Genomic DNA, 19223 nt, shown 5'->3' with positions numbered 1-19223 from the left:
TAAGCAATAGAATAAAATTCCAAAACAAAACTTCGTTCCTAAAGTTTGGTTTTTCTGTATATTTTACACTCACTTATCAAACATCACAACGAAAACAAAGCACACACACCAGCAGCTGCCCCCACGCTCTTCCTAACAGTCAATCAAACAAGAAAACTTGAAATAAAATGTAAACGAAAATGTCGTTCAAATCTGTTTTGACCGAGGACGATATGAAAAATTATCATAGATCTGATATCAAAAAAAAAATACAAGAAAATTTTACCATGAAAATAGTCTTCACCAAACACCGGATCGAAATTCAGTAAGGACACATTGTTGTGTATCAGCAAGACACCTAAAAAAAATGCTTTCTTAGTTTGAACCTTTTTCCAGTCCGAGTTGAGATGCTGTACCATTTACCAGCTTTCAACGGTCACTTAGGCAAGATTTTGGTCAGATATCTCCAAACTATCTGGACACTTTGCTTGTTCATTATAAACCTGCTAGAACTTTGCGTTCTCAACATCAATTGCTCTTGTGCAACCCTTCATGTGAGACACAATACGGAAATCGCACCTTCCCAGTTGTTGCTGCCAGTTGCTGGAATTGTTTGCCTATTTGTGTAAAAGAAGCTGAAAAGTTAATTGAATTGAAAGCTCGCTTGAAAACGCTCTATTTCACTGAACATTATGACTGAATGTACCGTATTAATTTTCACCATTGTCATGTACAGCGCCCAGGAGCATAGTTTGATTGTGGATGTGGAGCTATATAAAAATTGTTATTATTATATTATTTATATCATGCAGGCATTGCATGAGTTGGTCAATAAAATATTTGATCTTCGAAGACAAGACAAAATTTAGACTTCCTCAGTAAGTTGCTGCAGATGCAAGTTATTTATTTTTAAACATGATGAAGTGTGAAGAAGGAGCGTTCTTCCCGGCTATCAGCACAAGGCTGAGCACTCACTAGTACAGCGGGCAGTTGCGATTCGCAATGCTTTACTTTTCGATATTTTTCGTAAATATTTTGGAGAGATATTTTTCATATGATTTTTAGGGGATATTTTCCGTTGTGGATTTTTACCTAGATATTTACAAGAAAGATTATATTCTGGATAACATTTTCTACGGGCATTTTACCGATTTCCTTATATAGCCTGATATAACACTGTTGACTGCTTTGTTATGCAGTTAAATTACTTGTTTAGTGAATTCATCATTTGTCTAAGCAGCTCAAATATTCTTCTTCCATGGCCTACTTAAACACGGCCGGATATCTTGCAATGCGAGTTAATTTCCAAAAGTCTTAAATGTTACAATGGATTTTACACACTGGTGCATTTTTTAATCATAGACTTCTAAGTTACGTTATAAGGTATCAATCAAATATGAAAATTTATGTTTACCTAAGTTTAAATTTTTACGTTTAGTACAATATGGTTATTGGTGACAACTTGTGCAATAGCCTGATATAACGCTATTGACTGTTTTCTTGCTTACAATTGCTGTATTGGCCATTGTGGACTACATGCAATTTTAAAACTGTATGGGTGGCTACATATAATAGGATAAAATTGTGTAGGTAAAAATACTCAAAATAAATTTCAAACCAAATTTCATAAAAAACATGAGAAGATTTGAACACTTTAAACACAGCCACATGCAAGTGAAGCTTGCCTCGGCCTACTTCTTGAATAGCGCAGTTCCATTAAAAGCCAGCAGACAAATGTATTCAGATTTTGCACAATGATTGCATTTTTTTTAGAACATTTTTTGTATTCAAAGAAACAACAGCCCAATAAATCAACAAATTTGTTGTCGTTGTAACAATAATCAACAAATCTTGCAGTTATTGTGCTAAAAAAACGAATTTAAAGCATTTGACAAGTGTGGATGGAGGAAGCTTCAACAAAGTTCAGAATTTTTGATTTCTTGAGAAGTTTGTCCGCTGCTTAATCGCTGCCTCAGATCAGTCAACGTGTCTTTGGCTTCAACTAGTTCTTCCTCGCTGATTTGCATTGCTGTGGCTGCTTCTATTTTGCTTTCCAGCGCCAGGAGGTCAATGTGCTCTGCCTCATCAGATTTAGCTTTCCCCATCGCCTCCTTCACTTCTTCCATCGCCTATGAAGTCACAAAAAGCATTGTTTTGAATTAAAGCGAACGTAAAGTGGATAAGTCTCCATTTTTAAAAGCAACTTTCACAGTGGCGCTGGCATGAGCCCACCTGGAATCGAACCAAAACATACCAACATTAAATAAACTTAAAGGTTCTTTACTGAGCGACCTTATTGTTTCAAGTGATTACATTAGTTTGGTTTCAGCGCAATTCAGTTACTTCTGTTTCTAACAATTACAACAAAACAATAAATGCTTTAACACAGCAGAGGTCACGAAAAAGGTAGAAGCGATAAGACGCGAAGTTATAACATGCTTGAGACCAAAATGAGGTTTTTAGTTTAAAAGTTGGCTAGGCAGCAACACCTTGCAGTACATTTTGCTTAAAGCCTTTTTCAAAATGTTGCTCAGTTATGTAAACTTCTTCAATGTTGACGAAAATCTCTATACATGCAACAACAATTTGTTAAGCTGTGCTCATGACTAACTACTTCTACCATGGTTAGATAATTTACCATTGTAGGAAAATATAGCTACTTATGCATCCATTGTCTACTCATTTGTCACTCATCCGCAATGCAATCAAACAAGACGATTACATGTGTTTTTAAAGCGTGGCGCGCTGTTCTTCGATAGCTAATTAATCGCCAGACAACGATTGCTGGGTCTGTTGTCTATTTCAAGAAACGAAGTGAAGTGACAAACTATAGCACAACAGTTTACAGTTCAGCAGGCCATAGCCATTAAAAGGTCTGTAGGCATTTCCTTCTAGAGCAGCGTACTATTACTCAAAATCATGAGAGAAATCAAGAGCTATTGTCGAATGGACGCCACTCAAGTGCCTTGTCATATACAGAGCCTCACGTTTCAGAGCGGAGTCGAACCGAAACCTATCAACCGTCAAACCAGGGCCCTCACCAGTGGGTAGTGGCGAGAGCTATCAGGACAGAAAGATAAAATCAAACTTCTTAAGAATCCAAATAGAATGAAGAACAGGACTGCCTTTAACTTACCGCAACTCTCATTGCAGGGTCAATTTTTTTCTTTTTCTTAGAACGATAGTAAGCAAGTAAGAGTATAAACACCACCACAGGGATCACGGATAAAGCCGCCAAGGAGGAATTGGAGCCGCTCCCTGTTTGTCGTTCAGCCTCACCAGGATCGGCCCCAGCGATATTAGCTCCACCATCTAACGGCAGGGCTTTATCGTCAACAACTTCTGTTGCGGCTATAGTGGAAGTGGCGCTGTTGTCATTGGATGATATGGTTGAATTTTCTGTCGCCTGCAAAATAAATTACCTCACGTATCAAATAAAAAGATAGCGATAATTATGACATCAAAGATCCGTCTGAAACCTTCCGCCTTGAACACTTCAATGAAAATCCTCTTCGTATGATAGGTATATTTTGGATTTTTAAACAGTTAAAAAATGAAGTTACCACAAAAAAAGTTTGATTCTCATTAAAAACTTATCTTCTGTGGCTATCCAAACGTTCTAAGGGTGCTTACCAGTCCTGAAAGAGAATCCACATTTGCATTGTTTTCATTTGAACTTCCAGAAACAGCTTGACTGTGCATCGACACAGACACATCTGAGTTTGTAGTAGAAGGATTGTTGTCTGGTCCACTATCATTTGACCCAGTGTCATTTGACCCACTATCATTTGGCCCACTAACATTTGACCCAGTGTCATTAGCCCCATTATCATCGGTCTCACTATCGCTTGACCCAGTGCTGTCTATCACAGAATCATTGGAACCGGTATTGTCCGATGTATAGTTCGGATCAGCATTGATTTGTTCAGAGACGGAGTTTCCATTAACTGATGGAGTTGTTGTTGAAACTTCTTGATTGTTATTCGCGCTGCCTCCATTGTTCTGAGCGGAAGTCACCTGAGCAGTGGTAGCGCTAATTGTTGAATCAACACTGCTGACGGTCGTTGATGGTGGCACGACAGGTTTGACTGAAACAGTTACATCCATTGTAGGCGTTGTAGAAACTAGAGTGATGTAAACAGTCACTACTCCATCTCTAACAATCCACTTCTCGATGCCTTGGATACGACCCTTATGTCTGTCCACCAGTTTGCTTATTTCGACCCCCGGGAATGCTGTGCCCTGAAACACGGAATTTCTGTCATGTTCGGATCAACAAGGTGTGCATGTAGTTAAATTACTTGTTTAGTGAATTTCATTATTTTGTAGAAGCTCAAGTATTCTTCTTCCATGGCCTACTTAAACACGGCCGGATATCTTGCAATGCGAGTTAATTTCCAAGAGTCTTAAATGTTATAATGGATTTTACACACTGGTAGATTTTTTATGATAGACTCCTTATTGTTTTACGTTTTAAGGTATCTATTACAGATATGAAAAGTTAAGTGTAAGTTTGAATTTTTACGCTTTAGTACAATATGGTTATTGGTTATTGGTGAAATCTCGTGCAATAATTAGGACCCACTACACGACGAGGCTACTTGCAGACTGTAATTGAAATTTTAAACATACGGTATCACATTATAATTACACAAATTGAAGTTACTATACATAATAATCGCGTGCCACAAATATGTTCTAATACACATACTGCTTGCAATATTGGGAAATAATAACTTGGTCATTATTATGACAATAGCAATTACGGTTTTTAAAAATTGATCTATCTAACAAGATATCCGGCTGTGTTTGAGTAAGTCGTTTTTCTATTCTAAAATGCTTCAACTGTTTTTGTAAAATCATAAATCTAGTGTTGATGCTTATTTTCGTTTGCTTATAAGGTCAACTATAGCTTCATGAAAGAATTTTTTTATAAAATCACAATAACAGTTTTAATTCCAGTTTTTCTTCATGTTATTGAGAAAGGCGACTATTAAGTATTTTTGTTACAATTTACCTTTTTTAGCACTCTAAACCAAGCACTTCAAAGCGTGATTTAACAAAGCATTATTTTATTGAATTTCATGATTTTGTGACCAATAAAAAGATGATTTCATGTCAATTACGGAGCAATTAAAGATACTAAAGCTAAAAAACTACATCAGCTTGAAATTTTAAACTAATCTTAAAATTGTGTACGGTATTGTACTAGTACGGTACGGTACTGTACTGTACTGGTACGTACTGTAGTTTGATGGTTAAACTATTTGTAAGCAAAAGTTTATTTTGTAGACAATTTGATTTTTATCAAATCAATTTCTAAGTAAATCTTCTTTTATCAAATCAACTAATAATTGTTTGCAATAACTTTGTCAATAATTTAGTAATTTTGTTAGGTTGTTCTTAGTCTCATGTTTCCTATTTGAAAGTTTACTGGTACAACTTAGAAGTAACAAAGTTTTTGACAAATATCAACTTTCTTCAATTGTCAAGACTTTGCCTCACCTGTTGTAGATCAATCGATATGTCATAATAAACCGAATTTGGCTCCGTTACAGCAACAGACACATACGCTTTTCCAGCAGTTCCAGCTTCATTTACTTTGATGGTCATTTGAAGATTCTTTTCTAGAACGACTTTTGACCAAAAATATCGTTCAACATTCTGCTTTAACTCGAGTTCCATTTCCTGATCAGACTGGAATGAAAAATGTCAATATTATTGGGATTAAGAGATGCCAAAGTTGATTGGAAGGTAGAAAAATTTAAAGACGGTCAGATTGCTCTCAGGACATTTTTATGACAGTGCCAATCAGTAATTAATCTGCGAAATCCAGCAAAACGCCTGTAAAAATTTGAATAGTTTAATGATTAAAGATACTGAAAATATATCATTTAACTACGGTGTCTATACCCAAATTTAAGTTGGAAGCACACACAATTTAAACTGGTAAAAAAATACAAAAACAGGCAACTATAATTTGAATCTCTCCGCATGCTGTCGACGAATTAATTCAGACCCAAAGCAGACTTTCGTTTGGCAGCCCTTCAAAGAGCAAAACTTTTGCATCTCCGGCCCCAGTGACCGATTTACCTCAGTGATCCAAAATTCAAAGCAGAAAAAACAGCGAAGCTTATGTCTCAGAAGTAGTTTTTCAGACCTGTTCAACTCCATCTATTTACTCACAGAAAGTGGAATTGGAGATCTACATAGTGAAGTGTACACTTCCGGGATGAAGTAGAGTTCCAACTTGTCAAACTCGTACAAATGATAACTGTACTTTCGTATGGGATGTGATAACATAACCTCCAGCTCCGTATCATTAACATAGTCTCCCATAGCCACTCCATATACAGATATATTGGCTTCATATGACTGCAAAGCATCAAACAATCGTTCCATCAAAAACCAGTTCAACAAAACCAGAAATCAGAATGAAACCAGAAATAATGATGGAGTTGCCAAATGATTTTCTTTGTAACATAGAGATGCAATTCTGCCAGTTACTTGGTAATTTAAAATTCTTGAACTTCACTGAGTAACAAATTTATTTAGTTTTAATTGGATATTTTTTTAATTGTATCTACATAAATTTCAAGTGCCAATTCTAAAAATACTCGTTTAAGTACTTTTTCATGTATCACGATTTTCATCAATAAACTGTACTTTTCTTTTATTGGTATACAATTGGCTATAGTAATACATGCTGTGATCATATTGGTATACAATAGGCTAGTAATGCATGCTGTGATCTCTTCTCGCTCGCATTATTGTATTGAAAATTGAAGTAGATTACTGGAACAAATGAAAGATTATCGTGAAAAGTATCACTTACAAAATGAATTTCTTATTTCATAGATTAACCTGCAAATGGTTCGATTGAAAAGCGCCATTACGCATTTGCAGGAAAAACACGACGTTGTAGCTGCCACCCTCCTAACCAGCTTTACAATTTAGCAACCTATAGTTAAGATCCTCCTAATGGTCACAATATTTAGAATTAAGCTTGGTTTTTATCCTTTTTACTGTGTTTGAAATTAAATTAAATAATCTGGTGCAATCATTTAAAGTACAGGTAGAAAGTCAGTGAATACGAGAGATCAAGTTGGTGGCCAAAGTGAATATGCAAATTGAATGAGTGGAGTCTGCTTAATCTTCAATAAGATTGCCGCTTACCTAAGAATTAGTTGGGTGGTTTTTCATGCAGAATTTTTATTATCTTTAACTCTAGTCTTTTTCCAAGTTCATCAAAATACAGAATTACTATGACAACGGAAATGCATTGGTCAATACTGTTTACTGTTTTACTTTGAAGACAAATCTAAAAACATTTAGCAAAACAAACGTATCAAAAGTTATCACAACATGTATATAATGTCGATAAAACTGAAGTTATATGCTTTTAATAAGATTTCATGGCAAGGTGAATAGGAAATGCCGCGTAAAAGCTTGACAGCCAACTTTGAATGATTTTTATTATGTTTATGTGCTGTAAAAGATATTTTTGTAAACCGTTTGTAAAGTGATCATTAAATTCAATACAAAGAGGAGAACGTTAATATGTCTATATACAACTGCAAAAATTGAAATCACTCTTTAAATTGGATACGGATGGGATAATTAGTTTACAAAGTTACGAATATTACAAAAAATATCGATGATATGAAAACATAAACTACATTTTGGCAATTTGACAACCAAACATACACAAAAAGATATTAAAAAAATAGCCAAGCAATGAATGCGTTACGTCAAAACACAAACGAAACGGAACGCACTTTAATGAAGTTATTATTCATGTTAAGAATTACAACCGAATTGATTTAATATGAACGGTTTTTCTACGGCAGCAATGTCATGCTGAATGTTTTGCAGCAAAACACCCGTTTTGATCGATGAACATTCACCTGATATAGATAGACAAAGCTTTTTTGCGTTGTGATAACATTTTTACACATGAAAATACTCACATTTCTCCCTGGATCGACATAATCGATATGATTGTTTCCATTTGTCACTATGATGACAGCGCGAGGGACAAAGCTGGTCAAAGCTCGAGCTCCGGACTCTTCGGCGAATCCCCTGTCCAGAATATCCTGCAGGGCTTTCCCCGTCTCCCTCCAATCTGTTGAGAAACAAGTCAAAAGTTATTTCTGCATGAAACTTGTTATGAGGTGCAGGATCGATGCTATGTATGTGCTATGATCTATGCAGAATCTACACCCAGCCAACTGAGCAAAAGATTTTATGGAAAGTAAACTGCAATTTAATAAGGAAAGCAAGAGCCCAAAATATAGAAGTAAACTCATGTTAAGCAAATCTTTCAAAAACTAAACAACTGTTTTCATCTCCAGTGTAATAATTTAAACTGCTATTAATTTTACGTTTATAGTGTTTTGTTTAAAGTAGCAACAGATCTTCCTTTAACAAATTTGATAATTGCAATGAAATAATCTTTATAGAGTTCATCAATGGTTTTCCATTACTGAGTAGTTTTCTATTGGAAAAGATGTCAGACAGGGAAGTATATTGTCAGCATTATCTTTTCAATCGATATACTGATCACATAATGAGAAAAATTTTAGAGAATTTTGATGGCTCTGTGAAAAATTGAAAGAAAAATGTCAACAGACTTTCGATATGCTGACGACATAGTGTTGGTCGGTGGAAGTGTAACGGAACTGTTACTATCTTCAATCTTGGCAGTGTCATATCTGACACTTACTATGATAGCACGGAAATTAAAAGGCGAATTGCTATGGCAAAAGCAACTGTGACATCACTTACAACGGTGTGGAAACAGAGGTAAATTGTTAACAACACAAATTAAGATTGCTACGAACTCTCGTTTTCCCCATTGCCACATATGGATGTGAAATTTGGACATGCAAAAAACGTGACATTAAAAAGTTTTGAAATGTGGTGTTACAGAAGACTATTACGCATCAGCTGGATGGAAAGAAAAACAAATGAATTTTTTTCCCAACAAGTAGACGATAAATGGAGTCTGATTCACAACATCAACCTCAGAAAATTGAGATATTTCGGACACATAGCAAGAAGCAACAATTTGCAAAATTCAATGTTGACCGGGAGGATGCAAGGCAAATGAACAAAAGGACGACAAAAAATGAAATATTTTGACAATATCAAGCAAATTACAGGAATAAAAAGCATGCCGGAAGCACTAATAAAAAACAAAAGACAGAACAAAATGGAGGCAGTACATATGGGAGGCCACAGCTAATCAAACATGATCAATCTGTTGAAGAAGAAGAGAAAGAACACTAACTTGTTTGTTGTTAACATTTATTGAAAACAAATGAAAAAAATGGCGCCAGTGGTGGGTTATAGCTATTTTTAATGGATAGGCTGCAAAACTGTTTTACATTACATTTATGTTCACTAATTTCAGAAGGATAGGCTGCAGCCTTGCAGGCTATTGGCACGAGCCGCCACTGACTAGCACAACAAAAAGTCATCGATAAACTCAGTAAACACCATTGTAATTACCAGGTTTGATAAAGGTATTAGTGTTGCTTCCAAATCAAAAACTCCATTTCAGAAATGGATATACCAGTATTTTAAACAAAGAAAATAAGTTGACAAACGTTTCTCACTTGTAGGTTGATTAGTACTTCGAATGCTTGTCTCCAGATCCCCAACTGTCGAGTATTGGTCAAGATTGAAATAAACATGATATCGGTTGGAGTAAGCCACAGAGAGGCCAACCTGTACTGTTGTGGGAGAGATTGTAAATTTGGTGACGAGGTCAGCAACGAAAGTAGTTTGTTGCTCGAAATCGATTTCAGTTTTCCAGAAATCCCCATTTAGAAGAAACCAAAGTTCCATTTTCAATTCCGTTGAGCAATCTGAAAATTAAATTGAAAATTTAACAACCTGCAAAATTTATATTTTGAAAGACAACACATGAAGATGCATATTATTCATCCCCTATTTAGTACCATTTTGTAGTACCACTTTTGATTGAAATCTACTCTGTAACAAAATTAAACAAAAACATTCGGCAGTTAGACAAGAGGGCATGAAAAAAAACAAAAAAAGCAATAGCGCGTCACTTCTGGAACGAAGAAGCTTCAAGATCAAGCGGCGCTGGTTCGACTCTCGAGGTGTGCGCTTGAGCAACGCACGTTAAGGACTGCTCTCCATTCAGCGGCATCTAATGGATGGAATAGTTCCCCGGCAACAAGACTTCAACAATCGGAAACTTCACTCTGTCAATCTCGGTGACCGGGTCTGCGTCAGTGATTCAAAGCCTCTACAAGTATGCGAAACTGCCAGGATTAAGCTCTGCAAGAAGCTTTCCCAGTCCGAGGATAAAAATTCAATCAATCAATCAATCAATCAAACACAGACTTTGAACTTTGGTTTCTCATGGCATAGCTTTTGTAAGTAATTTTTCACAAACGTAACTTTCATATGAAAGACCAGTGTGAACGTTTATCACAATAAAAACGACTATGTAATGATCACTGCGAGATAATCCGCTTGTCAATATTCACAAATATAGTAGTTTGTATGACTTAGCAATGCAGTTAAATGACGTAACAATACGATACCTTCATCATTGTGCTCGGAACTCCAAGCGATCAGTTCTCGCTTCAATTGTTTACTGTTTTCAGAACTGATCACTTTGCTGGCAGTGAATACATCCGACAGTGTGTTTTTGACAGAAGTACTGGAATAACAAACACAAGGTCAAAGTCGACGTTTCAAAGGTTTGAATTGAAAGGCTTTTATAAAAACAGTTCAAAACAAAATGTTCCCAGCGTTCATATGATCAAAAAACCAACCAACGACACTTTTGTTTGGTTTCAAAACTTTCAGATGTTAAAATTTTGAAGCTATTTTAGTTTATGAAACTTTTTCAACAAAGCCAAAAGCAATCGAACATACTTTTAGTGATTTAACAATGTTCGAGATGTCATCATCGAACGTTCGATGACGTGAAAAGATTAAAAAAAATTGACATTAGCCGCCCCAAAATTGACTTCACTACGGTTGACTCAATGGCGACACCAAGTGATCAAATACACTACAATTTTTATTTTCTTGAAACCTTAGAAAGAAGATTGAACACCACCTTTGGATATCGCAACCCACCTGACCGAGTCTTCGCAATCGAAGCATTGAAGACTGAACTGGTTTTTGACATCCTCAATCAAACTGCCATGGTCCGCATAAGTAGAAGCGCTTTCAATCAAAGAAGTTTCAATGTGTGCATATATCTGGAAAACACAGACTGTCATCTAGGTCAGATGAAAACCATTATTTGTATCCTGCGGTTAACTTTGATATTCATGGCTTATTCTTCTTGTAGATTAAGACAAAACCTTGATACTCATTTGCAGTCATGTTGCCCTAAAATATTTCAGACAAGCTGCTAAGTTTACAATCCTTCGAAAACTCAATCCCTATTTTTTCTAAATGCATCAATTGATTAGGCTGAGTAAAAGATAAGAAAGTCAATTTTTCTCTCCCCCTTTACTAAGGACCTGTCGTTAGCTGTCTTGCCTAGATACCCATCCACAGTCGCCTCATATCTTGCCTTTTCCACAATATACGTGTACACGTTCATGTTGAACTCACCGAATGAGCAAACACCGTATCACAAATCTGCTCATAAACTTTTGTTTTGCTTTCGTCCTGATCAAGTTCGTAGTAGTTATCGAACGTCAAAACGTGATTGATGTCTGGGTCTGTAGCCATCAGGTTCAATTTTGTCTCGTTACAAGTCGAACAGATGGCAACAACTATGACGCTTGTATTAGAATCTTCAACCTGACAAAAAAATGTTGGGATTGGTTCGTTGAATTTTTATCATTGGACTGAGAAAGCCTCTGATTGATTATTTCTTGCAGTTTTGCATACTTGTAGACGCATACTAAATCAGTACTGATCGCAGATCCTCATTCTGAAAACGAATATCCTTGTGTTTATCTGGAGTTATCTTTATACCCTTCTATACAACTACAGCTATCTGATTCTAGAATCCATGATTACAATGTTTCTTCTAATTGTATTTGACATCACATCAAGAATATCACGTGAAAGTTTTGACTATAAATCCTTCATGTCAATGGCACGGAAACCCTTTGAGTCGAGTATTTTTGTTTGTGGCATTGTCCAAAATGCAATAATGTTGTTTACATCTTGCTGTGTAGGAATTAACGCTCTTTATAATGTCAGAAAGCCCATAGGCTTCTTGCAAATCAAGCCAAAAATTAAGATGGTTACTTGGTTAGTATTTTAAACATAAAGAAAAGCGTCTTCAATCCACCGACTAAGCTACCAACTTACTTCTTGACTTGCTGTCTCAATGTCATCATCAACATTATTGTCTGTGATGACAACAATGACGCGTCGAAGGTCTTTGTCAGGGGTAGGTCGCCCCCCATTGTTAGTGGCGAAGCGATTGTTCGCGATGTCTTTTAAAGCTTCGTCCGTTTGAAGATTTACTAAAGAGAAGATGTTTTGTTAGAGTTTTTCAAACTAGGGTCAGGAACTGCTATGGGAGAAGGAGTGATAAATTATCCTTACCCTTTTCCAGAAACTTTAGTTTAGTTTAGTCTAGCACTTCGAAGTAAGTACCAGCTGTTGTAGCCTATGTGAGAAACCAGTAGGTCCATTAATGAAGAAAGATGTACAATCCTTGTGAGCTGGCGTGCACAAACAGTTGTTTATTACGTCTCACACGATCGCATGCTGATAGTTTCTCTAATTGAGGCAGACTGCTAAGCAGCTTTATGATTCCTTTAAATTGTTGAAAAATTGTGCAAAAAAAAAGTGCTAAACTAAACAAAAGTCGCTTTCGCAATCATTAAAAAACATTACGTAGCCTACAGACTTTAAAGATTAGTTTTAGTTTAGGTTGTTGACCTGACCATCAGATTTATAAAAACTTGGAAAGGATTAAAAAATAAAAAGCTCAAAATGTAGATACTAACCTCATGCTTAGCAAACGTTCCAAAAAATATACTGTCTTCATCTTCAGCGCTGCAAAGACATTTATAGCATTGAAGATGAACGCAGTATAGTTTTCGAAATGTTTGCTGAACATGAGTTTAGTATCTACATATTGGGCTGTTTGTTTTTTCATCATATTAACCGGGCGTTCCAACCATTTTACTTCCGAATTTTGGAAAGGAATGGTTTTTGTCATGTTTATCTCGAAAGCACAAACCGAAGATTGTCGAACGTTTACTTTTAATTCATGCAAGAAAATTCTTTTTTTGTTCAAAGCTTGTGCAATAACTTGTTACCACTAGAAAAGTAACGCTTAGTTACTTGTGTGTTTTATTAAATTGTCTGACCCGTTAGTTCAGTGATTACGAGCCCGGCTCAAGATCACGCGGCGCTGGTTCGATTCTAGGGGTGTGCGCTTGAGCAACGCATTTCAGGACTGCTCTCCATTCAACGGCACCTAGTGAATGGAATAATTCAAGGGCAACAACATTTCAACAATCGGAAAACTTCACTCTGTCAATCTCGGTAACAGGCCCTGGGTCAAAAGCCTTTACAAGTATGCGAAACTACCAGGAATAACATATCAAAGCTTTGCCAGTCCGAGGATAAAGATTCGAAACCAACCAGGTTACACATCACACAGTGTACTTACGCTTATTTCGTTTTGTATCCGACACAGCCGCTTCCAAGGAGGACAAACTGTCACTTTCGTTGAACCAAAAGTGAATTTCGTGCTCGTTGTTTGATAGCACCGAAAAACCAATCTGAATTATTGAGTTGGAAACACTGAACTTTGATGCAAGTGCAGAAGTGAAATTCAACTGACTTTCAAAGTCCTCATCACTAATGTCCTCTGAGTCGTCCAAGAGAATCCACAGATCGAGTTTGAAGTCAACATCACAGAACTTATCTTTTCATCATAAAAGTAAACATTAAAGGCGCTTGCTAAGAATTTCTCAATAAAAAAACACAGTTACTTTTACATCGACTTGACGTTAAAATTAATGTGAAAAGGATAAGTTGTGTTTGCTGGGTAACTTCTGTAGAGGAACACATCAAATACTGAGTAGGTGTCGCGGTGGTGCCAGGTTGTTCAACTTGCTTGCTATTATGCTTCGGTCTCAAACACGTCACTGTCAGCGTTTTGTTGCTTCTATCTCAAACAACCTGAACTCAAACAATGGCACATTGTATCCAACCCTCAATACGAGGAAGGAACATAATGATGATGATGAAAGATTAAAAAGTTCAATTAAATACAATGGATAACAATAAACAAACACAATTTACCTTCGTCTTGATTAAACGAGTTGATGACCTGCGTGTAGTTAGAGGAGTTTTGACCTGGATGGTACTCATCAACCCACGCAACGCTTTGTTTTGTAATGTCTCCTGGAGTATTGGGGCCATACTTGAACTGGTTGAATGCCTGGACGGCCAGTCCCGATACCATGGGTGTGCTGACGGAGAACAATAGAAACATTGTTTATTGATTGGCTGGATTAATATTTGCTGGGTGGGATGGCATTGCACCATTTTATTTTTACTGAGAGTTTGTGCATCCGCAAATGGATACACTTTTTGCAAACAAGCGAAGTTATTTTTGCCAAGTAGTTTTTAACCTGAAGTTGTATCCGCAGTACAAACACTCAATATTGAAGACTTCCTCCATTCTATTAACGAGAGTGGCAATAGCTGGACTCATGGGAAGGATGGAAGATAGATTGTGGACATCAGGATCGATCTAATGCAAAGAATATGCAAGAAAGATTTATCATACAAACACGTTAAACCGGCTACTGGTGAATTATTCGTCAAAGTGTCCGACTTTGAATTAGAAGATATAGGTCCGATACCATGTCAGTTCATAAACTACTGTTTAAAAATGATTTTTAATCTTGCATGGCAATTAACGACGGAATGGATTCAGAGTAACTATGTACTGAGGTGGATTATCCTTAACATAGTAAGGCCAAGAAATACCAGCATGGAACCATGGCTACGTAAAAATACGGGCTGATTTGTCACATTTTGCAGAAATTTCCAGTTTTTGCTAACTTTTGGCAAATGTTTAAAGAAATTTTTCTAAAAATTATACTTTAGCGCTTTCTTTACTGTTTTCCCCAGCTGACACAATAGGTTCATTCTCAGATGTTGAAAAACAAAGAAAATTTGATTTCAAAGATTTTAGTCAGATTGTTAATTTTTGAATAAAAGTCTGATTCAACGTTTTTCAACTTGCTTTTTCTCATTTGCTACAGCTTCCCAAAGGCAACAAAAAACTTTTATATCATTAGGAGACGGCAAAAAGTTAAAATAAAACTCAGAAAATGTCACTACCAGTAGCTGTAATCAAAATCTGCAAAATGTGACGAATCAAGCCGCATTTTTAGGTAGCCATGATGGAATTGAATATCACTTTAATTTATTTACCTGCCATATTCCTCCGCCAGGATTTGCATCAACGCGTTCTTCATCTTCTCCAAATGATGATTCCATGAGAGCGTATCTCCTCAAAATAGAGAAATCCTGCGACACGCCGGAAAAAGCTTTAATTTTCTGAATGGTGGCTTCCACTACATCCCTCCCTGACGCACCTGCCTCCCACGTCAAATCACGTGACCTGCACGAAAAATTAAAAAAAAAATATTTGTATGATTGATAACAAAACAGCTGGCACCAATAAAACTTTCACTTTCCAAGTTGATTACAAACCTATACATTGGTTACGAAACAAAGCTCAAAATTTTTATCAGAAAACCCAGAAACAGATTTCGAACAACAAAGGTTTTCAGTGGTAGCAGTTATATTTGATGGTAGTTATGTTTGTTTCTCGGCAGCCGATTTGTAGCAAAGATAAACAGCGATAGACACCGTGTTTCGCCCATGAGGTTGGGCGAAACACGGTCAGTATAATGGCGAAACAAGGTCAGCTTGTCAGTAAAATGCAAAACAAAGTAACTTTAATAGGTTTAACATTTCTGGCGAGGCTATCATCACTCACAACAGTATTACAATTAAAAATTTGTCTTGCAGAACCACGGTTTTTGTCCATTGGGACTCACCTGTACAACTAGATCAAAATGAAGAACAAAAGTACATTTTAAGTATACAAAGGTCAATAACACTGCGTAACAACATTCAAAGGAAAAATTTGTTTGGCTACATTTTTTTGTGTGTCTTTATGGTTTTCAAACGCTGATTTTAGAAAAGTTATCATTTTTTTTTTCTATGATCGAGCGTTTTCAAAATACAATGATTTCCTTTTTTTTGTAATTAGCATTATCTGTCAGCATTATCATATTGTAAACGGGCGTCTTATTGATTGAGAAAGTGAATGAGCATGTGGCAGTGCAAAATCTGGCAAACAAAGTGCTTTATTTCTTTTTTCAGAAAATTTACCGGATTGATTTTGTTGTGTATGTGAATGCTACATCAGCAGTTAACACACCGCATATAAAATTGTGAAAGAAACAAAGCAGGCCTTGTGAACAGCTTCTAGACTATATTTTGAGATGGACATTGTCAATCAAGAATACCCATGTGCAGTGAGCACCACATGGACTCTGTGGCAGCTGTTAATTTAATCTTGAAAGATGGTTGAGTGTTCGTTGTGAAAAAGTTAGTGTTTTTTGAAACACAAAAAATTTGTGTTTTTTTTACTTTTTTTGCTTCCGTTTAGATATCGGAAAAAAAATCTTTAAACTGCGATAAACTTTACCGGTAGATGTCAGGCAAGTGCTACACTTGCAGCACAAAGGTTGTCACGGAGATATTGACGCGATATGCGAGGAAAGAACTGGATAAGCATCACTTTGCACAAAAAATGACAGTTTTTTACAAAAAATGACAATTCTTTGTAAATAATTGAATATTGCAGATGAAATTTAAATACAAACCTAGTAATTTCTTTCAACTTTTAGACAATACAAGTCTTCCTCTTTCAAAAACAGTCAGACTCATGCAGTTTGGCAAACAAAAAGACCAGATTTATCTAATTATCAAATGACGTCAAAAATGACGTCACAATGCCCAAGTATACTCGGGTTGGCAGGAGTAGTGTTAAAAGTATTGAAGTGTTGCAAGATCAGCGGAAGAAAAGCTATGACATATCCAAGTATACTGTCATACATTGCCTCTGTACTTATTCTGCATTATTTTAGATAGAAAATTAACATACTTCAGTGAAGACTCAGCAAAAAAAAAGCAAAAATGCAGTCACCGATGCAGAATATGCACCAACAATATCGGAACTTCATCTTTCAGCTCAAAACATTGGATGACTTAATACGTGATCTGAATCTTAAAAAAATTAAATTAACATTCAGGCTAAATGAGTGGAATCTGCTTGGTAATGACTTTAGAGTACTGCTTACAGAAATAGGCATTTGGAATAGATCGTGATCCTATTCAGTGGCATTAGGCTACAGTTCTACCAAAAGTCTCAAAACAGTGTTACTTCACAATGGCAACATATATCCGTCACTTTCACTTGCTTATTCAATACAGATAAAAGAAGATTATAAAAATGTCAAGCAACAGCTCATTAAAATCAGATTCGCTTAGTTTAAGTGATATGTTTGCGGTAACTTTGAAATGTTTAGAGTTTTGCTTGGTCTCCAGAGTGGTTACACAAAATAGTTTTGCTATTTTGTGCTTATGGAACATAAAGCTGACGGTGAACACTATCAGAAATTTCAATGGCCGACACTGGAAAAACTAACTCTAGAAATTTACTTTACTATAGTCTGTTCTAAACCGAAATAAAAAAACATTTACTGCAACCACTTCATTATCAACTGAGATTTAGTAAAACGATTTCTAAAAGTTTTGAATTTTCAAGGACGAGTTTGTCAAGAAATGGGCTCAATGTTCCCAGACCATCAATTGGCAAAATATAAAGGAGGACTGTAGGTCTACAGATAAGCGCAATGCTAAAGTTTAAAATTTTGGTAAAAAGAATGAAACAGAAAACAGAAAAGTAGCTAGTATCTCGAGGCGTGGTGGAGTTTTGGAAAACAAATGGAACCGAAATTTCAAAGAGTTGGTGGAAAAATACTCAAGTGTTACCAAAACATGGGTCGTCTAATGTCTGAAAAACTTTATTTTTTATATTTTCATCTGGATGTTTTTCAAGAAAATCTTGGTAGCTGTAGTGAGAAGCACGGTGAGAGATTTCACTAGGATATTAAGCCAATAGAAAAACGATGTTATCGGACACTTAACGGTGAAAACAAAATTTACCAACATTATTACACACGTTAGAAAATCTGCAATAATTTCCAAAAAGATGTATCTCTAATATTCATTCTGAAGAAAGGAGCGTTCTTCCCGGCTATCAGCACAAGACTGAGCACTCACTAGTAGCCCAATCCAGCCTCATGGGTGAAACCTGGAGTCTATCTCTTTCAACTCTTGCTACAATCGGTTGCCAAGAGACATATGACGGTAGTTTAATATTTATCGTGTTTACACTTAAACTAAAGTATTTAACGTATCATGGTTATTATTGTTCATGCAATAAAATAAAGAGAAAACAAGAAAAAAAAGAAAATTGAGATCTTAAACAATTATAGACTTTTGTCAATTTAAAATATAATTATTTGTTTGTTTCGATTTAGTTGCACTGATATCTTATTGATTTTAATTTTTTGTATCATCCAGTTGCGGCGACGAGTGCAAATAGACGAAAACCGCTGTTTAGCAACATAAATGTTTTTCATTGAAATACAGTTCTGAGTGATGGCCTATAGTCAAACGATTTTAAAGTTTAGACTTAGAAAGTAATTTAATTCAATTTTTTTACTGCGATCGAAAATGAAAAGAAAACAATAGAGTAAACACACGAATTTGGCACTAACAAAAGGAAAACATAGAAAAAGCAAAAGGATTAAAATACGCATCGATAAAACAGTGTTTGAAAATTAATATTTTTAATTTGTCCACCAAACCTACCAAAAACTATTGATTTGTTTTCATTTTAATCTAATAGTCAACTTACTGGTAATCGATTTGGTCTCCGTTGGTCTGAAGAGGAGAAAGAAGAAGGTACGGGAATACAAGCAGCAGATACATGTCGGCTGATGGGATCACATGTTTTTAATTTGATGAAATGCTATTTTTCATGTTTCTTTCAACTGCTACTTTAAACTGTGGCGTCATAATGATCATTGCTGTACGTCATGGATAAGTCCTATGGTTCATGTAAATGAGGGTCTTCTAACTAATTCGCTGTTTCCACTTGAATTTATTTGTTT

General features: G+C 35.9%; 1 protein-coding gene across 1 annotated transcript; it reads right to left on the bottom strand.

Annotated features, from left to right (window-relative positions):
* Positions 1 to 1713: 1713 nt before the first annotated feature.
* LOC145769638 (uncharacterized) lies at positions 1714 to 19090 on the bottom strand. The gene is made up of 16 exons (XM_082581311.1): positions 18968 to 19090; positions 15400 to 15589; positions 14589 to 14710; positions 14257 to 14426; positions 13619 to 13876; positions 12301 to 12458; positions 11590 to 11781; positions 11104 to 11228; positions 10560 to 10678; positions 9600 to 9851; positions 7950 to 8104; positions 6166 to 6354; positions 5485 to 5676; positions 3613 to 4221; positions 3116 to 3385; positions 1714 to 2108 (listed from the first exon to the last, which is right to left on the bottom strand). The coding sequence occupies exons 1-16, from the start codon at positions 19039 to 19041 to the stop codon at positions 1893 to 1895; spliced, it is 3291 nt and encodes a 1096-aa protein (XP_082437437.1). The 5' UTR covers positions 19042 to 19090; the 3' UTR covers positions 1714 to 1892.
* Positions 19091 to 19223: the final 133 nt, after the last annotated feature.

Source organism: Aplidium turbinatum, chromosome 4, assembly GCF_918807975.1.
Source record: "Aplidium turbinatum chromosome 4, kaAplTurb1.1, whole genome shotgun sequence".
NCBI classification, from domain to species: Eukaryota; Metazoa; Chordata; class Ascidiacea; order Aplousobranchia; family Polyclinidae; genus Aplidium; species Aplidium turbinatum.
This window is presented reverse-complemented; position numbering and strand designations above follow the sequence as displayed.

Bases quoted from the DNA above. Each gene is read 5' to 3' on its own strand.
- LOC145769638 (XM_082581311.1), bottom strand. From the start codon at position 19,041: ATGTATCTGCTGCTTGTATTCCCGTACCTTCTTCTTTCTCCTCTTCAG. The intron at 13,877-14,256 runs GTAAATTGTGTT...TATGATGAAAAG, and splicing joins CTCGTTTAATCAAGACGAAG to ATAAGTTCTGTGATGTTGAC. The intron at 3,386-3,612 runs GTAAGCACCCTT...TTTATTTTGCAG, and splicing joins TGGATTCTCTTTCAGGACTG to GCGACAGAAAATTCAACCAT.